At 42.5% G+C, this 19,579-nt stretch overlaps 1 protein-coding gene across 1 annotated transcript; it reads left to right on the top strand.

The window, feature by feature from the left end:
- The first annotated feature begins 1,471 nt into the window (after positions 1–1,471).
- LOC148352115 (amino acid transporter heavy chain SLC3A2-like) lies at positions 1,472–18,714 on the top strand. The gene is made up of 8 exons (XM_088354981.1): positions 1,472–1,915; positions 2,043–2,233; positions 6,818–6,991; positions 9,410–9,507; positions 9,606–9,748; positions 12,066–12,375; positions 14,084–14,149; positions 18,305–18,714. Exons 1-8 carry the CDS (start codon positions 1,572–1,574, stop codon positions 18,650–18,652), a joined length of 1,674 nt encoding a protein of 557 aa, XP_088211107.1. The 5' UTR covers positions 1,472–1,571; the 3' UTR covers positions 18,653–18,714.
- Positions 18,715–19,579: the final 865 nt, after the last annotated feature.

Below are 19,579 nucleotides of genomic sequence, written 5' to 3'. Positions count from 1 at the left end.
ATAATTTAAAAAAATCTCATTCTTGTCTTGTTTGGTAACAATTGAATTGTCAAAACAAACTAACATAACCCAAGTTTATAATTTTAATTTGTTCTTCGTTCTAATGTATCATTTTTCGTTGCATCTTTGTCTCAGGAGGTAGTAGCAGAAATAATTTGGGTGGCTCATTTTGTGTTAATTAACTTACTATTTTCCTCATGTCGAAGGTTTTGAGTTTTCCCTTGCTCTCATGTAGGTTTTAGATGAGGGGATGGTGTAATAGTTTTTTTTTATGTACCTCATTTCTAGGTTTTTGAGTTTTCCCTTGCCCTCATGTAGGTTTAAGATCAGGGGATGGTGTAATAGGTTTTTGTTCCTACCTCACTTCTAGGTTTTTGAGTTTTCCCTTGCCCTCGTGTAGGTTTTAGATGAGGGGATGGTGTTATAGGTTTCTTTATTGACCTCATTACTAGGTTTTTGAGTTTTTCCTTGCCCTCATATAGATTTTAGATCAGGGGATGGTGTAATAGTTTTTTAAATTGACCTAATTTCTCGGTTTTTGAGTTTTCCCTTGCCCTCAGGGGATGATATTATAATAATCTGTGGTCTGTGACGCCCTAGAGAGCTCGTCTTGGGATTAAGAGGTCGCAGGTTCGACTCCTTCGTGTTATATGTCGAAGTGTCCTTGGGCAAGACACTGAATCCCTAATGCCCCCAATAAGCAGGTCGGTGCCTTGCATGGCGTGTGAGTGTGTGTGTGAATGGGTAAGTGTGAAGCACATTGTGAAGCGCCTTGGGAGGTCTTCATTGACTTGAAAAGGGCTATATAAATGCAGACCATTTACCATTTACAAGCGCTTGCTCTAACCGGAAGTGACCAAAACGGAAATCTAATTAGATTATTGGAGCGGTTTATCCACGCACAGAGACTTTGTCTCCCTTCAAAATAATAAAGCTCTAGACCAAAATACTGATCTCCAGTTAGGAGTTTTGTTGTTTTTGAAAAGGAGTTAAGCTTTTATCTAATGCGTAAAGCAGTATTGTTAGTGAGGTTACGTTTATTTATGTTGTGTAAGAACAAACGACCGCAAGGTAGCAGAGCGGAAGGAAATTCTCAGCAGGTCTCCTAGACGATTTATTCAGGGTAACTCGGAAACTTTTATCTCCATATTCTTAGGTTTTTATCCCGCTTTTTTTATGAATCACCAGACATACAAAAGCCATCTGTAAGAATGAATTATTGAGTCTATTACAAAGCGAGCGTTCAACGACCATTTTAAATGATTCTTAGAGGATAACCTATGGGTCTGGCTTACTGTGCTATTTTATTGTAGTTTTTTTTTTCCAAAGTGATTATAAAGAAACATTAGCCAAGAGGCATGAATAGAATGTATGTATTTATTTGTATTTATCTTTCAAAGTATGAAGAAAAAAACCTTTAAAAATATTTGACAGACTGTTCGTGAAATAAATTTTCCGGATGCTCCTGAACGCAACACCCACCCACATATCCCCTCCGTCAGCATCCATTGAGCGCAACCATTGTCTCATCTCTCTTTCGTGGCTTTCCTAACCAAAGTCTGCAACCCAGCATGGACCAGAACGAAGACCAGAACCCGAATCCGGACCAAAACCTTGCACAGGTGCAGGGCGCGGCCGTCGAAGCGCAGGAAGCTCCAGCACCCAAGCAACCCGACGAGGTTGTTGATGCTGATGAAACGGAGGCCGACGTGAGCGAGGTTCTCCTGGACCAAAAGGACGTCGAGAAGAACCAGGAAGACGATCACCAAGAGAAGCAAGCCATGAACGGAGCGAGTGAAGCAGGAGCGGAGCAACCGGAGAAGAACGGATGCGTTAAAGTGAAGATGGAGGAAGAGGAGGAGAAGTTTACTGGACTCAGCAAGGAGGAGCTGATGCGAGTGGCTGGCACGCCCGGGTAAGAAATTCCGAAAAAAAATCACACATGCAATATTCGATCAATCCGTGCTTCGAGTACACTATATTTAGGATTATTCTTCAATGCATCCTATTCCAAAAGTGAATTTTGAAATATCCCGTTGCAGGTGGGTGCGTACACGCTGGGCCCTGTTGGTTCTGTTCTGGTTGGGTTGGTTCGGAATGTTGGGGGGCGCCGTGCTGCTCATCCTGCATGCACCACGCTGCCGAGACTTGCCCGCCACCAACTGGTGGAACCAGGGAGTGCTCTATCGTGTGCCCAATCTAAAAGCCTTCAGCAGTGCAGGAGATATCAAAGGTAATTTCAAAAAGATGCTTTTTCATTTTATATGTTGCTATTTAGTGTAGCACCAGAAAGTAATAGACCATCCCCACAGAGAGCTGCTGGAGTTTAAATCGAACGCATCTTACAGACAGGGTTGGGTAGGGTTACTTTAACTTGATTACTTTCAATTACTCCAATACCAAATATGCTAATAAAAGACAAAAGAAACTAAATAGGAATAAAATGATGACTCACAACACGTGGTAAGCTTTCTCTCCTGGCTTTGATCTCTTTGATCTCCGGCAAAACGAACATAAAATGCCACAGAAACAAAATGAAAATAAATCCAAACAGCTTGCCAACATCATTTTTGCCGTTCCATGTATTCCGTTACTCCCCAACCCTGCACAGAATTTAGTAATTTGATTCATATTTAGTTTCTTTTGTCTTTTTTTAGCATATTTGGTATTGGAGTAATCCAAAAGTAATTGAAAGTAATCCAGTTAAAGTAACCCTACCCAACCCTGCTTACAGACCCCTCCACCTGCCACAAGCATGTCGACTAGGTTGCCATCTTGAATGTGATACATGTCACAACTGTCATGAACGCAGTGCTTTTCAATTATTTTCTGTCATGTCCCCCCTAGGAAGAAGAAAACCTCTCGCACCCACCAAGCCCTCACCCCCCAAAACACTCCCACGACTATAAATAGCATAACTAATGAAATAGCATAACAAATTGAAAAGTCTTATTTTTATAAGTCTTATTGCGAATACACCAAATATGCTGTATGTATCTAAATTAGTTTGTTAGCCTGATGGGATTGTTGTATGAAACCGTCTCAAGTTTATCAATAAATTACAGAATGTTTAATTCTTTTGATAACATTTTTAAAAAATGCAATCAAGGGCAGCACGGCGGCGCAGTGGTTAGCGCATGTGCGGCACAGTTCATGTCATGGGAACCTCCTGCGTGGGTTCAAATCCAGCTCCAGACTTCCTGTGCGGAGTTTGTATGTTCTCCCCGTGCTTGCGTGGGTTTCCTCCGGGCACTCCGGTTTCCTCCCACATTTCAAAAACATGCATGTTAGGTTAATTGGCCAATCCAAATTGTCCCTAGGTGTGAATGAGCGAGTGAGTTGTCTGTCCCCGTGTGCCCTGCGATTGGCTGGCAACCAGTTCAGGGTGTCCCCTGCCCACTGCCCGATGATTGCTGGGATGGGCTAAGCGGTGCAGCAGATGAAATGGGATGAGATGAAAATGCAATCAAGAAATCCAATTTTGTAATATTTATTTTAAGGATTAGAAAAAACAACAACAAATAACAAATTAAGTTCCTCTTATCTGGCCAATAAAACCTAACATGGACTTATAAAAATAAAAGAGACACCTTCCAAAACAGGTAAAGTAGAAAATAAAATCACATTAACACAAGCTAAGTTTGATTTCTGTAGAGTTAGTTTTCTCTTTTTACCTTTGGGCCACCATCGCCGATCACACACCCGCAGGTTTGCTTTAAAACAGGGGTGTCAAACTCAATTATAGAAAGGGCCAGAACCAATGTTCCCTGTAATTTTCCTTACGGGTCTGAGCGTTCACACAAAATCGGTGAGCAGCGCTTAAATCAACAGTGAGCAACCATAATCCCAAGTGTGGCAAGATAATTCATTATCATACATGTCCAAAACTTGACATCACGTTACATTTTTCTGAGTTTCAGGCAATGCAAAATTATTTTTCTCTTTTGAATGAATTGACTCATGTACTATTGCAAAGGTGGTACGGCCGACAAACGTCGTTTGTTCTTACAATTCTTTCGCAAGATATCCATTTCTTTTTATTTCCTGATACCAGCTCAGTAGCCTAGATGGTAGTGTGCCCGCTTTGAGACTGGGAGGTCGCTGGTTCGCGCCTCGGCCGAGACATACCTAATTGGTATAATGGCGGCGCCCTCTGTTGGCTGCGGCTGCATCGACTCGCTACAACGGGTCAGGTGTATCGACATTTCGTTCTGTGTACATTGTTACAAAGAATGACAATACTAAGGAAATTATTATTATTATTATTATATATTTTGTCCCATAATATTAACATTTTTGGGGAATTATTTAGTCGGTTGTAAGATACAGAACTGCACTTAATCACATTTTTTAGTGGAAGTACAATGTTGGCAACAAGATTCACTTGATATCATTGGAAATTATTTGAATGCAACACAAACTTTTTCTTCTTTTTTCCGTGGTTTTTTTTTCGAATTTTTTTGAAGTTCCTTTAAAAAAATCTCATTGTGTTTATTTTTTCCGAGCTGTTACTTTTTTCTTTTTGTTCTCTATTTACTTTTTTCCTACATTTCTTTATTTTCTTTTTTTCTGTCTTTTTTAAAACATTTTCCTTCTTTTTTCTTTTCCTTTTGTTTCTTTTTTTCTCAGCTTTTCACTACTTTTTCATTTTGGTATTTTTTTCTTTTTTTGTTCTATTCCCCCCTTCTTTTAAGTCATTTTGTGCATAATTTTACATAATATTTGGTCATGTTGGGATTAAAGAAGCAAAAACAACCCGAAGAGCCGTTTCGGACCCGAAAGAGCCGGTTCCTTTTTGTGAGCCGAGCCGAAGAAGCCGGTTCCCCGACAAACTCTACTAACTTTACTCAACTTTGTTCTCCTTCGACTCGACTTCAAAATACCGCATTGTCGGGGGAACCCGTGTATTTTGACCTTCATGCACTGTAACTTTGACTTAAGTCGCTTCTTAATTAGTCATTTTGAGCCCTGATTTTTGTGAGCCGGCTAGATTTTCTTGTGCGCTGAGAATGTGCGAGCAGTGCGCAATTACGCACGCGTGCAGCTTAGAGGGAACACTGGCCAGAACTCAAACCACACCTTTGGTCACGGGCCGGACAGGATAAATATTTATTGAATACACTTTCCTTTTTAAAAAAATAAAATAAATAAATATGAATTTAAAACCGTCAGGAAAATTATTCCAGAATAAACCAACTTAAACATTAAATGAATTCAAAATCGTTGCTCTCCATAAAAATATCTCCTGTCAAAACTATAAAAATGACAATATGAAAAAAACGGAAAATAAAATTTGTGGTTTTTACTTTGGGAATTTGCTCTAGTGAAAAACATCTTCATATTCTTCTTTTACTCTTCAACTTTCTGTATCTTTTCTCTGCATTCAAGGTTTTTCAGCTTACTCTAAAATTTTGTTTTGTAGTGCCGTTTTACGTTAAATTCATTAATTACGGCCACAAAATCTCCACACAAAAACACACGGATTTACCGGCAATGTCAGTTAACATCATTTTCTCTGCCATTGTGGTTTTTAGTATCCGAGTATAATTTGGAAAGTTACCAGGGTTTCATAGACCCGGGCCATCATAGTAGATGTATATAAAAGGATTTCACGGGCCGGATATAATTGTACGCCGGGCCGGATGTGGCCCGCGGGCCCTGAGTTTATCACCTGTGCTTTAAAACAGCCACCTGCTTGGTATGTGAAGCTGTCCCTTTAAAAGGGGCGGGTCTTGGGCCCTACAGTGGCTCTCACCTGCGTACTTACGCAACCGCGGTGTACTTGTCCCACCAAAGATCCACATTCACGCTGGACTGGATGATGAGGTTTTTATTACAGTTACTGCAAATGAATGAGTCACAACATTAGCTTTTCTGCTGGCTTTGATCTCTTTGATCTCAGTAGCAGTTCCCTCTGAAAACTGCCCAACAAAGCATATCAAAGAGCTTTCTTTTCAATTTACATAAAATAGATTTTAGAATATCACAATACATTTTTACATCCATTTTAACAAGATACTTTTAACAAGAGATCGTATAGTGGATTTTTAACGTTTATAATGAATTCAACATATTTTTCTTTAGTCTGAATTTTAACCAACATCATCCTTTTTAATATATATGAGAAAATAGAAATAAGAACAATAATGAGTATAAAAACGGGTACAATTTACCTGCAGATGAAATGAGTCACAACATTACCTTTTCTGCTGGCTTTGATCTCTTTGATCTCGACAAGGGGAATTAACATTTTAGTAAAACAGAAACAAAACAAAAATAAATCCAAACAGCTTGACAACATCAATCACATTACTGTGCATGTTGAGAGATTTGTCAGCTGTGGTTATAATGTTTAAAATTAACTTCTTTTGTGGAGCACCAAAAAATGTGTCTTACCAGTAGCAGTTCCCTCTGAAAACTGCCAACAAACCCCGCCTCCCGGTCATATGTCAGAAGCCAAAACCAAACTCCACCCCATACCAGCAGGTGGCACTGTTGGACTCATCCTTGCAGGACACTTACCAAAAACTATACACATATTTCAGCAGGAATTTCAATAAAACAAAAGTTATTATAACACCCGTTACACTTACATGGAGGGGATTGAAGTTACTTCGTAACGGCTTCAATGTAGCATAATATAGAGGAGTAAGAGTACAGTTTCTTCTTCACAAATCTACTCAAGTAAAAAGTAGAGTGATTTAAAAATGTCCCAAGTAAATGTAACAGAGTAAATGTAACTTGTTACTACTCCATTTTCCGTGTAGCTTGAATTCACGAACAGTACTCCCTAACTTCATTTCACGTTTCGTGTCAGGTGCCCGCGAGAAAGTGGAGGACTTGTCCCAGTTGAAGTTTAAAGGTCTGGTGATCGGGCCGGTCCACGTGGCCCCGCCGGACGATGTCGCCGCCCTGAGTTTCCAGGAGATCGTCGATGATGCCGGCAGTCTGGAGCAGTTCAAGGACCTTCTGAGGGTCGCACACAGGAAGAGTGAGTGACGAATGGGCCCTTTAAGGGAGGGACAGGGACGGGAAGCAAAACACTCGGGTCAAAAATGGAACCGACTCACTTGAGTCCATTCGACCCAAACGACCCAAGAAAATGACACAAACCTTTTAGTGTACAACGAAACACATTTTGGGGGGTTATATTCAATAAAAATACTCTTTTTGTACCTGAAAAACTCCACATGTCAGGACCAGAACGAAGACAGGACCCACTTGCGTGCGTTTCTCTGAGTTTTATTACAACAAAGGGAAAAGGTAGAATACAGGATCCGTAGATCGTTGATCGTGAGGAGCGGGTCACTCAGACGCGGTAGTGGTATGTCCGAGTCGAGAGCGGGGAAAAACAGATCCATGGCCGGGACGGGGGAGCAAAAAAACGTAATCGAGTTCAAAAAAGGGGTCGGAGCAGGGAATCAAACAGGAATCAGGACAGGAAAGAGTCAGGGTCAAAAGGGCTTGCCTAGCGTGAGCTGAGGTTTGCAGACGGACTGACAACGGGTGACAGGGAGGCGGGGGTTTAAAAAGAGATAAGCAGCCAATCAGTGTTTGAGGCAGTTGGTTATCATGACACCACAACTATGTGGGGGGTCGGCTTTTTCTCGGCAAAACAACACAAAAGTATTGACTAGGCCAAATTTTTTACCCAAACTTGGGTTATTTTCAACCCAACTGTTTTGAGAGTTATAGAACTGAGGACCTCTGTTTTTCCATGGTTTTGTGACCCAAAGTGATTGGGTTAGGCTGAGCATAGATTCTTGATCCTCTGAGTTGCATCCTGGTTTCCTAATGAGACAGTGTGTATTATTTAGCGCATCCTAGTGGTAAAATAACGTAATGAATTGCGAAAAACGATATTGATTTGAATAAAAAACAAAATACATTGCATTAAATTGTCATTGTTGTCCTTGATAATATTGTATGCTGTCAGAAACAGAACAAGAGGAGGACCCAGATGCGTAACGTTTGTCACACAAGCTTTACTTTACGGGATACACGTTAACACAAATGCCAGTGATTCGGCGATCGCTGGGCGGAAGAAGTAAGGCAGAAGTCCGGCGTGGAAAAACAGGAAGCCGGAGGCAGACGAGATCGATACCAGTTACACGAGCAGACACCAGACGGAGTCGATACAGGACAGGTCGGGACAGACAAGATTGATATCAGATAGAGGAGACTGGAGACATATCAGACAGGGCGAGACAGACGGGATCAATACCAGACACTGGAGACTGGAGACAGATATCGGACAGGACGGGACAGACAGGATTGATATCAGATAGAGGAGACTGGAGACAGATATAAGACAGGGCGAGACAGACGGGATCGATACCAGACACCGGAGACAGATATCAGACAGGACGAGACAGACGGGATCGATACCAGACACTAGAGATCGATAAACAGGACAAGATAGACAAGGATGATACCCGATGCTGGAGATTGTAGCAAGGTATCAGACAGGGCGAGACAGACGGGATCGATACCAGACACTGGAGACTGTAGACCGATATCATACAGGACGAGATAAACGGGAACGATACACGATACTGGAGATTGTACCAAAGTATCAGACAGGACAAGACAGACGGGATCGATACCGGAGTAAGATACTGGACAGGACGAGACAGGCGTGATTGATATCGGATACTGGAGACTGGAGCAGGATATCGGACAGGACGAGACAGACGGGATTGATACCGGATACTGGAGCAAGATACCGGACAGGACGAGTCAGGCGGGATCGATACCGGATACTGGATACACGAGCAGGATACCGGACAGAGTCAAAATACAAGTCTTGCAAGTGCAGAGGTTCGTTGACGGACTGACAAGGAGTGAATGAGAGCACTGAGTTTAAATAGGAGGGGAGCCAATCAGGCAACGGGCAACAGCTGGTGCCAAACGAGCGGGCCCAAATAAGGGCAATGGGCAATCAAGACAATTGTGGTCTCTCTCTCGCTATTTCTCTCTCACTCAATTTTTCTGTCTCTCCTACCTTCTCTGTCTCTTACGCTGTCTCCCATGTTCTCTCTCTCTCTCTGTCTTTATTTTTCTCTCTTTCCTTTTCTCTCCTTTTCTCCCTCTTTCTTTCTTTTTTTCTTTTTCTCAAACCTACTTGTCCGACCGCTGTGAGGGTTTTCGTCTTTGTATGTGAGACCCTTGCACTGCACAATACAGCGACACTTATTGCTCAAATCATACACACTTCCCCTTTAAGTTTCTTGCTTGTTTTTTCACCTCCTTCTAATTAGTTGAAATAGAATAATTTGGATAGTGTTATGAATTGAGAATTCAAAATGATGATTTTAATCTGAATCTAGAATTTTTTCCATGGTTTTTTTAGATACTCAACAAAATCACTTCAGTAGTTTTGCTTCAAGGTCTTTCCTTTTTCATACAGGCATGTTCGTGGTTCTGGACCTGACTCCAAACTACCGTGGCTCTACCGGGTCTTGGTTCTCCAACGCCAGCGTAACCGTGGTTGCAGAAAAGCTGAAGGTAAAGTGATGGAGAAAACAAAATGATATCCCTACCGCTAGAGGGCGCCATCTTGTCGCTGATTTTTTTGTTTTTTCGTTTTTGTGACGTGTCCCCAGTCTGCTTTGGTGTTCTGGTTCAGCGAAGGCGTGGATGGCGTCCAACTGGCGGACGTGGAGCACGTTTCCGCCGCTGCGCCATCTCTTTGGGCCGACATCAGGGCCATTGTACTGAACGGGACCAACGCCAGACCCACGAGGAGGTCAGTGAGATGTTCTAGACCACAGGTGTCAGACAGGCGGCCCACGGGTCACATCAGGCCCGCTAAGGGATTGAATCCGGCCCGCGAGACAGCACTCAGAGAAGCGCAGGAGAAAAACAAGCTGCAGGTTGAAATATGTCAACTTGATTTTGCCAAAGAAAGGTGCCTCGAACAAAGACACTGTACTTGTATTTTTTTCTTTCTCTCTCTCTCTCTCTCTCTCTCTCTCTCTCTCTCTCTCTCTCTCTCTCTCTCTCTCTCTCTCTCTCTCTCTCTCTCTCTCTCTCTCTCTCTCTCTCTCTTTTCCATCCCTTTTCTCCCACTCTCTGTCTCTTTCACTCTCCATGTCTCTCTTTTTCTCTAGCTTTTTGGCTCTTTGTCTCTTTCTCTCTCTGTGTCTTTTTGACTTCTTTTGCTTTAACTTCCTTTTTCCTTTTCTCTCTTTTCTCTTTCTCTCTTCCTTCTCCTTGCGCTTTCTTTTCTCTTTTCTCTCCTTCTGTCTTTCCATTTCTCTTTGGATTTCTTTCTTCCGCTTCCTTTCTTTCCCCTTCTCTCACGACTTCTCTTTTTATCTCTTTTGTTTCTCACTCTCTCTCCCTCTCTCTCTTTCTTTGTCCCACCCTCTCTCCTTTTCCCTCCCTCTTTCTCTTATTTCTCTATCTCTTTTTCTTTCTCTTTAATCTACTAGTCCGGACCCCGACAGAATGTTTGTTCTATCGTGTGGCCCCCGAGTTAAAATGAGTTGGACACCCCTGTTCTAGACCTTGGGTCGCCATTACCAGTTTCAAAATCGATTTCTACAATGGCAGAAAAGGGAAGGAACAGCATTATTTTCCCAAGGCAACAGGTGTATTGTGTAGTGCACTGGTCCTTGGTATTTTTAAAAAGGCCAGAAAAAGGAAATAAAACCAACAAAATCACAATGAAATGAGATGGGGTCCATTCCAAACGCCCCGATTGACTAAACAGGAAAAAGAGATCAAGTAGGTCTCCATCTACTGTTAAGGAGGGTAATTGACACTCCATATTTTTGCTTTTTCTGAGCATTATTTTCCCAAGGCAATAATAATAATAATAATAATAATAATAATTTCCTTGTATTGTCATTCTGTGTAACAATGTACACAGAACGAAATGTCGATTGCACCTGACCCGTTGTAGCGAGCCGATGCAGCCGCAGCCAACAGAGGGCGCCGCCGACCACTTTTTAAGTCTTAGGAATGACTCGGCCGGGGCGCGAACCCGAACCTCCCAGTCTCAAAGCGGGCGCCTTACCATCTAGGCTACTGAGATAGGTGTATTGTGTAGTGCACTGGTCATTGTTTTTATCAAAAAGGCCAGAAAAAGGAAATAAAACCAACAAAATCACAATGAAATGACCAAACAGGAAGAAGAGACCAAGTAGGTCTCTATCTACTGTTAAGGAGGGTAATTGACCCTCCATATTTTTGCTTTTTCTCAGCATTATTTTCCCAAGGCTATAGGTGTATTGTGTAGTGCACTGGTCCTTGGTATTTTAAAAAGGCCAGAAAAAGGAAATAAAACCAACAAAATCACAATGAAATGAGAGAGAAAAAACATCAAAAAATTATACTGTAAAGAATACAATTTGGGATAATGAATCAAAGAATGTGTTTCAACCTGCAGTGTACTGAAGGACTACAGTCCTCTGAATGTTAAAAATATCTTGTGAGCAGTGTTCCCTCTAAGCTGCGCACATTCTCAGCGCACAAAAAAATCTAGCCAGCGCACAAAAATCAGGGCTCAAAATTAATAATTAAGAAGCAACTCCAGTCAAAGTTACAATGCATGAAGGTAAAAATACACGGGTTCCCCTGACGTTGTGTCCTAAATGCGGTATTTTGAAGTCGAGTCGAAGTAGAACGACGTTGAGTAAAGTTAGTAGAGTTTGTCGAGAACCGGCTTCTTCGGCTCGGCTCACTAAAAGGAACCGGCTCTTTCGGGTCCGAAACGGCTCTTCGGGTTGTTTTTGCTTCTTTAATCCCAACATGACCAAATATTATGTAAAATTATGCACGAAATGACTTAAAGGAAGGGGGGAATGGAACAAAAAAGAAAAAAAATACCAAAATGAAAAAGTAGTGAAAAGCTGAGAAAAAAAGCAACAAAAGGAAGAGAAAAAAAGAAGGAAAAATTTAGAAAAAGCCAGAAAAAAAGAAAAGAAAGAAATGTAGGAAAAAAGTAAATAGAGAACAAAAAGACCCGTAAGGAAAATTACAGGGAACATTGCTTGTGAGTCGCCATCTCGGATTTTATTTTGAAATTCAATAACATCCTCACTTCCTCCTCACTGCAGACTTCTGATGGGCGTGACTGAGCGCCGCTCAGCTTCAGCCGTATCCTCCCTCCTGTCGTCCACCGACGTGGACCTCCTGACGTCCGGCGTCCTCCAGGACGGAGATGCGTCCGAGATCTCTCGATCCGTCCTGGACTTGTATAGTACCTACGCTCCGATCGGGCTGGCCTGGAATTTGGGGGGTCCAGGACCGGGTCACCTGGCTTCGCTGGTGGGCCCGGCCCTGGTGCCGCTTTACCAGCTACTGCTCTTCACACTGCCAGGGACGCCCGTCCTCAAGTATGGAGACGAGATAGGCCTAATGGATGAGGTGGGTGAAGTTTCTGATGTTGCCACAAGGTGATGGTAGAGAACCTTCTTGGTGTGTGTTAACGCTGCAGGCTTTTAATCTGGCCCGCGAGACAGTCAGGGTTGGGTAGGGTTACTTTAACTGGATTACTTACAATTACTTTTGGATTACTCCAATACCAAATATGCTCATAAAAGACAAAAGAAACTAAATAGGAATAAAATGACTCCATTTTGTGCTGGCTTGGGGAGTAACGGAATACAAGGAACGGCAAAAATGATGTTGGCAAGCTGTTTGGATTTATTTTCATTTTGTTTCTGAGGCATTTTATGTTCGTTTTGCCGGAGTTCAAAGAGATCAAAGCCAGGAGAGAAAGCTTACCACGTGTTGTGAGTCATCATTTTATTCCTATTTAGTTTCTTTTGTCTTTTATTAGCATATTTGGTATTGGAGTCATCCAAAAGTAATTGAAAGTAATCGAGTTAATGTAACCCTACCCAACCCTGGAGACAGTACAATAGAACAATGAGTTGAAGTTTTAAATATGGCCACTGGAGGTCGCCAAAGCCAGGTGCCACTCACAAAACAACTGTAGCGGCCTCTCTATTTCTTCCTCTCATTTTATGTTTTTCTCACGCTCTCTTATTTTCATCTCACTTTTCACTCTCTCTTTCTATCAATCTCTTTTTTTGCTTTCACTCTTTCTTTCACTCTCTTCTTTCTTTCTCACCCTCTCTTATTATTTCTCTCTTTTGCGTTTTTTTTTCACTTTCTCTTTTTTTCTCTCTCTCCCTCTCTCTTCAGCCATGTCTTTTTTTCACTTTCTCTCTTCCCCACTCTTTTTCTTTCTCTCTCTCTCTCTATCTCTCTCAGTATCTCACACTCGCTCATTTTCCCTGTCTCTTTCTCCTTCTCCCATTCTTTTATTTGCTTTCTCTCTCCCTTTGTCTCGCTTTCTCCCTTTGTATATCTTACTCTCTTTTTTGTATCCTTCTTTCTCCCTTATCCCTTTCTATATTGTGCTCTGTTTATTTATCTCTCCCTTTCATTTGTTTCTCTTTACTTCTCTCTTTTTTTCCTTTCTCTCTTTTTCACCCTCTTTCTTTCGCTATACTGTAATCCACTAGTCCAGCCCCTGAGATATTTTTTTTCTAGCATGTGGCCCCGAGCTAAAATGAGTTTGACACCCCTGGCTTAGAGGTAAGACCCGGCCTAAAAAGACCAATTAACTTGGATTTGCAGGACCCAGCCCAAAGCATACACCAATTTTCATATTTGTTTTGTGAGGACTTGGGAGGATGAGGGATGATTTTTGATAAAAATTGAAATCTTTTGCAAAGAAATCTAAGTTATAAAAAGTCTCATCTTTTAAATTTCTGTGTCTGCAAAGGTTACGTTTACCAAGATATTTCCATCACTGACAGATTTTTTCTCAAGCCTTAACGGGAAAATTTTAAGGCGGTATATCATTTTGACGGGTTGAAAATTGGGCCATGAACCACAGCAGCAGTACTTGTGCGGCACTTTAAGAAAAAAGAGTCAGAGAGACGAAGAAGAACAATGCCAGGTGGATAAAAAAAAAGCCAGAGAGAGAGAAGACTGCCCGAACCCAAACGTAATGGTTGACCGTTTAGGCCAGACCTGACCAGAAATTCGAGTCAGTTTCAGGCTTCTGTGTACATTTTTCTATATAGGAGTAAATCAACTCAAATTTCTTCTTATTTTTTAGGGCACAGAATTTCCCAGGATGATATGGGACTCGCCCGAGGACGAGGAGTTTAACGCAACGCTCAAGGTAAATAAAAGACAAAAATAAGAGTCACTATGAGGAAAGTGATTATGATGAAGGGATAAGTTATAAGGATGAAAACCTTTTCAGAATAATGCTTTTATTTCTATAGAGGCCCAACTTTTGCAGTTTGTAGTGGTCCCTATCCCCCTCATAAACTACTATTCTTAGTGATTTTAAAGCGCTGATACCAGGTATCGGTATCAGTGCCGATACCAGCTTTTTTAAGGCATTGGTACTTGACGGAGAATATTATTTTTGGCTGCACACTGCCGTCTGACTATGAATATGAATGTCCTTTGCACATCTGCACTATCGTACTCCCGTGTTATTGTTATTGTATAGTGACTTGTTTACCTGACTGCCCATTTTGCACATCTGGTTAGCTGCTCCTCTTGCACTCTTTGCACTACTGTAAAATACTATACATATGTCAGGGAACGGACCAGGAGGCAGGAAGTGTGAACTCATTTGCGTGTACGATCTGTTACTTTAATTTAGAAAATAAAAGTTGTCCAAGACGCAGGGACTAAAGACAAAACAAAAACAGGCTTACAGGCAATCACTCAGAACAAACGGGCATGAACAGGTTTTTCCTCGAGTCCAACAAAACAATGCTATGGCAACGGGCAGTCCCAAAACGAGCCCTTAAGAATCCCACACGCAATTAAGTCAATCTGTGTCAGCCGGTGTCAAGGGGCGGGACCAGCTGGGTGTCATGGCGACCGTGCAGGACATGACAACATAGCTATAATTATTTAGTATATTATTAGTACTTCAATACTCCAACTCAATACAACATTTTATTTATATCTGTACATTCAAGGAAACTGTGCGTGTCAGAAGTATCGACATTTAAAGTATCTGAATGTGAATCTGAATGAATAACTAAAAAGTTGATGAAATAATAGTTTTCCATGTTTTAAATCCAATTTAAAGAAAAATTATTATGTTGGTATTTAATTGTTTTTTTTATAGAGTAAACATACTTTTATGCACTAGTCAAGTCATGTTTATTTGTATAGCCCTTACTGACAAGAAGTCTCAACAAACTGTACTGTCAGGACCAGAACAGAGACAGGACCCACTCGCGTAACGTTTCTCACAGTTATATTGGGAAGAAGGGAAAGGAGCTCACACACGATCTGGAGATTGCTGGTCGAGGGGAGAAGGTTGCTCAGACGCGGAGGTGGGACTTCCGTGGCGAGCGATGGCGGTGTCGGGAAGGGGAAAAAGTCAAAAGCCAGGAGAGGAGAGTAGACGTGGTCAAGAACAAAAACTGATCGTTATTCGGGACGGGAGAACAGACGTGGTCGAGATCAAAACAGGTCGTGATTCGGGACGGGAGGGCAGACGTGGTCGAGATCAAACAGATCGTAGCGGGAGAAAAACAGTAGCAAAAGCACAGGACAGGCGCAAAAGGGCTTGTTGTGTAAAAACGGAGATTCGCAGACGGACCGACAAAAGGGGACTGACAGGAGCCAATCTGTGAACAAGCTTCAGCTGGTGCCACACAGGCGGGGCCAATTGGGCGCCATGGCAACCGTGACACACGGGCGGGGGCAATTGGGTGCCACGGCAACCGTGACATGTACAGATGACAGAACACCATTATACCATCCCCTTATCTAAAATGTACCTGAGGGCAAGGAAGAACTCGAAAACCTCATGATGAGGGAAGTTAAGTTTTGTAAACATGAGGAAGTGGGGGCTCCTTAATGTGTGAACACAGGTCCGATCAAAGCCCTTCAGCCCCAGATGTTTTAATAAAAGTGATCACATGATTCGAGTCATCATGGCGATTGCGGGCGTGCACGAAACGTCATCCCTCTCTGTCTTGATAATAACTAAGCCACTTTGTCATCTTTTTTAGAAAGAATAAAGTTTTGAGGGTTAACAGTCTGTACGTATATCTTCGCTTTTATCACCCCCCCTGCGCATACTCGGCTTACTCACTGCCGTATGGTGTAATCCGGTAGATACAGAAACGAAACTGGGCACTAAGTGTTGACAAAGATCTGATCAAAGACACTCCTGCCATCTAGGGGTGATTCATCTTACTGATATCATTCCCAGAGGCTTGATACTAACGGAAGGGCTGCACCAAAAAAAACCTATTTTTACATTTTGGCACTCAATGTCATGAACCAGAACAGGATCAGGACCCAAGCGCGTGACGTTACTCACACAAGCCTTTCGTTTTACGGGAAATGGGGAGTCGTGCGCGTTAGGCAGCAGTCTGGCGTGAAATGATAGGAAGCCAGAGGCCTACGAGATCGATACCAATTGCCCGAGTTGATATCGGACAGATGGGGTCGATACCGGATAGGACAGGAAATACAGGATACATAATGAAACAGGATATCGAAGATAAACAGGAAAAACTAAACGGGAACGAAAACTGGAGAAAATAATAAACAGGGCAAAAATAGACGGAAACAAAACTGGAAACCGAAATTAAACAGGACAAAATAAACAGGAACAATACCGAACAGGAGAAAAACCAACAGGAACAGGACCGAGTCGAAACCCACGTTTTGCGGGACAGAAGTTCGTTGACGGACTGACAAAAGGAAAGTGACAGGACAGGATTTAAATAGCAGGGAAGCCAATCCGTCAGACGAGCCGCAGCTGGTGCCCCCCGAGTGGGGCCAATTGGGCACCATGACAACCGTGACACTCAATGCTTTTAAAAACATATTCATACGATTATTGAACTGAATGAGTTAAGAGAAACATGTGGTATTATATGAGGTAACACGAAATCAGCTCTTTTAAACCTGTACTGCCCTCCACGGGCTGGAATGTGCTTGTTTTTGTATTTATTAAAAAAAAAAAATCATAACTTTTGATCAAAATGAGCTAGAGACTTGCTTTTTTGACAGTGGAACCTCGGTTCTCGACCATAATCCGTTCCAGAACCCTGTTCGAGAACCGATTTGTTCGATCACCGAAATCGTTTTTCCCATTAAAAATAATGTAAATCGTTTTAATCCGTTCCAACACCCTGAATGTTTACCTTCAATGTTTAACGTAAACATAAAGCTAACCCGGGCTAATCGTACGTTCGCCTTATCGTAATCTTCCGTACGAAAGATGACGCTAACATGAACGTGTCAAAATAAAAAAATCAGGTCGTTTACAAGTCATTTAGCACCACAAGTGGCTAGCGCTTCATTGGAAACGCTAACACAAACTGCCTCTCAGTTCGAACAAATCGGAGTTCGACCAAAAATTTAGAGAAATTCTTGCTTCGCTGTTCGGTCAAAAATTCGGAGTTCGAACGCCGGTAATGCGCGAGTGCGTAGGCTAGGGTGCCATGCTGAGCGGTGTACGGGTGTAGATCGCCCCCACCCCTCGTGACCAACTGTTATCACGTGCGCACTTGCCTCTTTTTGCTTTCGCTTTTAATATCGGTGAACGGAGTGTTTTAGCCCCTAACTATGCCTCCGAAGAAGGTCGGTGCAAGCAGGACAGGTGAAAAAAGAAAAGTTGTTCGTACAACTATTGCCTTTAAGAAAGACATAATAGCTCAATATGAAAGAGGTGTGCGAGTGTCCGATCTTGCTAGGGAATACAGCATGCGCCTTCTGCTGACCACCACAAAGGTAAGAAATCCTATTCATAATTCTTTTCTTTAGCGTAATCTTTCGTACGGAAGATTACGATAACGCGGACGTACGATTAGCCTGGGTTAGCTTTACGATTACGTTGAACATTCAGGTAAACATTCAGGGTGTTGGAACGGAGCCCAAAATTCAGGGTGTTGGAACGGAGCCCCCTTTCCAATGAAGCGCTAGCCACTTGTGGTGCTAAATGACTTGTAAACGACCTGATTTTTTTATTTGTACACGTTCGTGTTAGCGTAATGTTTCGTACGGAAGATCACGATAACGCGGACGTACGATTAGCCTGGGTTAGCTTCATGTTTACGTTAAACATTCATGGTAAACATTCAGGGTGTTGGAACGGATTAAAACGATTCACATTCTTTTTAATGGGAAAAATGATTTCGGTGACAGAACAAATCGGTTCTCGAACAGGGTTCTGGAACGGATTATGGTCGAAAACCGAGGTTCCACTGTACTAGGATATTTACGACAAGCTGGATCGTATCAGACGGTACGTTTGACATGCGGGATTCTATCCCTTCTATTCCAGGAGGAACGCGCTTCATCACGCGCTTTGGTCCGCACGCTGAGCGCCGCACGTACGAAGGAACGCTCCCTCACCATCGGAGACTTCATCCCCCTCCTCAACACCTCGTCAACACTGGCCTACCTTCGCTCGTGGGACCAGAACACTCGGTTCCTGGCCGCCTTCAACTGGGCTGCCCAGGAGACCGTGCTGCAGGTCGGACCCCGGGCGGAGCTTCCGCCAATGGCCGAAGTGGTCCTTGCCACCCCTGCCGCGGGTGGAACCCTGGTTCCGGGTGCCTACGTGAAACCCACCAGCCTGCCTCTGGGCCCCCGGCAAGCGGTGCTTCTCAAGTTCCCCTATGCCGGCTAAAGTTTGATGTCATTGCGTTTTGATGTTTGTGTCGTGGGAAATAAATATTCAAGTCACCTGAATTGTTTGTTTCTGTTAAGTATCAAAATGTACCGTTTTCCAAACTGTTCAAATTACCGTAAATTCCGGACTATCGAGCGCACCTGATTATAAGCCGCACCCACCACATTTTAAGAGGAAAACCGATTTTGTACATACACAAGCCGCACCTGTATATAAGCCGCATGCGGCCACATTTAAACATGTAACACAAACACAAAATTTACCCAAACCCGACTTCAAGTCCCGCGATTGAAACTGAATATCCTTCGTAAATGTACACAGTCCAAAAATCACAGCCGGCAAAACGAACAGAAAATGATACCCGTACTTAAGGTTTGATGCAGACCTGCAGAGTCCGGGTCCCGTTGAAAGTAATCCAAGGAAAAAAGTGTGTATTTCCAAAGGTAAGGGTGGGAAAAATATATCAGATGAACACATTTACTGACGCAACTCCTTTTTTTTTAACCAACCTTTTACCCCCTCTTCTTTCCTTGTCTGTCCCTCACCTTTAGCGGTCCCCACTTAAACTCGGCACCCCGCGTTTGTTCCGCCCCTCATTTTTCGTTCACCCGTGCAAAACACATCAGAATAAGTGTCTAAAATAAATACAAATAAATACATTACAAAAATATACAGTTGCAAATACATATTATACATGGGTTACACATATTTCCAAAGAAAGACGGTACACCGAGAGAGTGTTTTCAAGTTTTCAAAGCTTTAATAATAATAATATAGCTTTGACAGGGCAGTTAATGGTAGCAACACTCGAGCGCCGCCGTTAGAAAAATTACGGTACATAAATTGGCCGCATCACTGAATAAGCCGCAGGGTTGAAAGTTAAAAAAAAGTAGCGGCTTATAGTCCGGAATTTACGGTAGTTAT

This window comes from Urocampus carinirostris, chromosome 15 (genome assembly GCF_059441175.1).
Source record: "Urocampus carinirostris isolate Australia breed hairy pipefish chromosome 15, RoL_Ucar_1.0, whole genome shotgun sequence".
NCBI lineage: Eukaryota > Metazoa > Chordata > Actinopteri > Syngnathiformes > Syngnathidae > Urocampus > Urocampus carinirostris.
The sequence above is the reverse complement of the archived record's forward strand: the minus strand, read 5'-3'. Positions and strand labels throughout refer to the sequence as shown.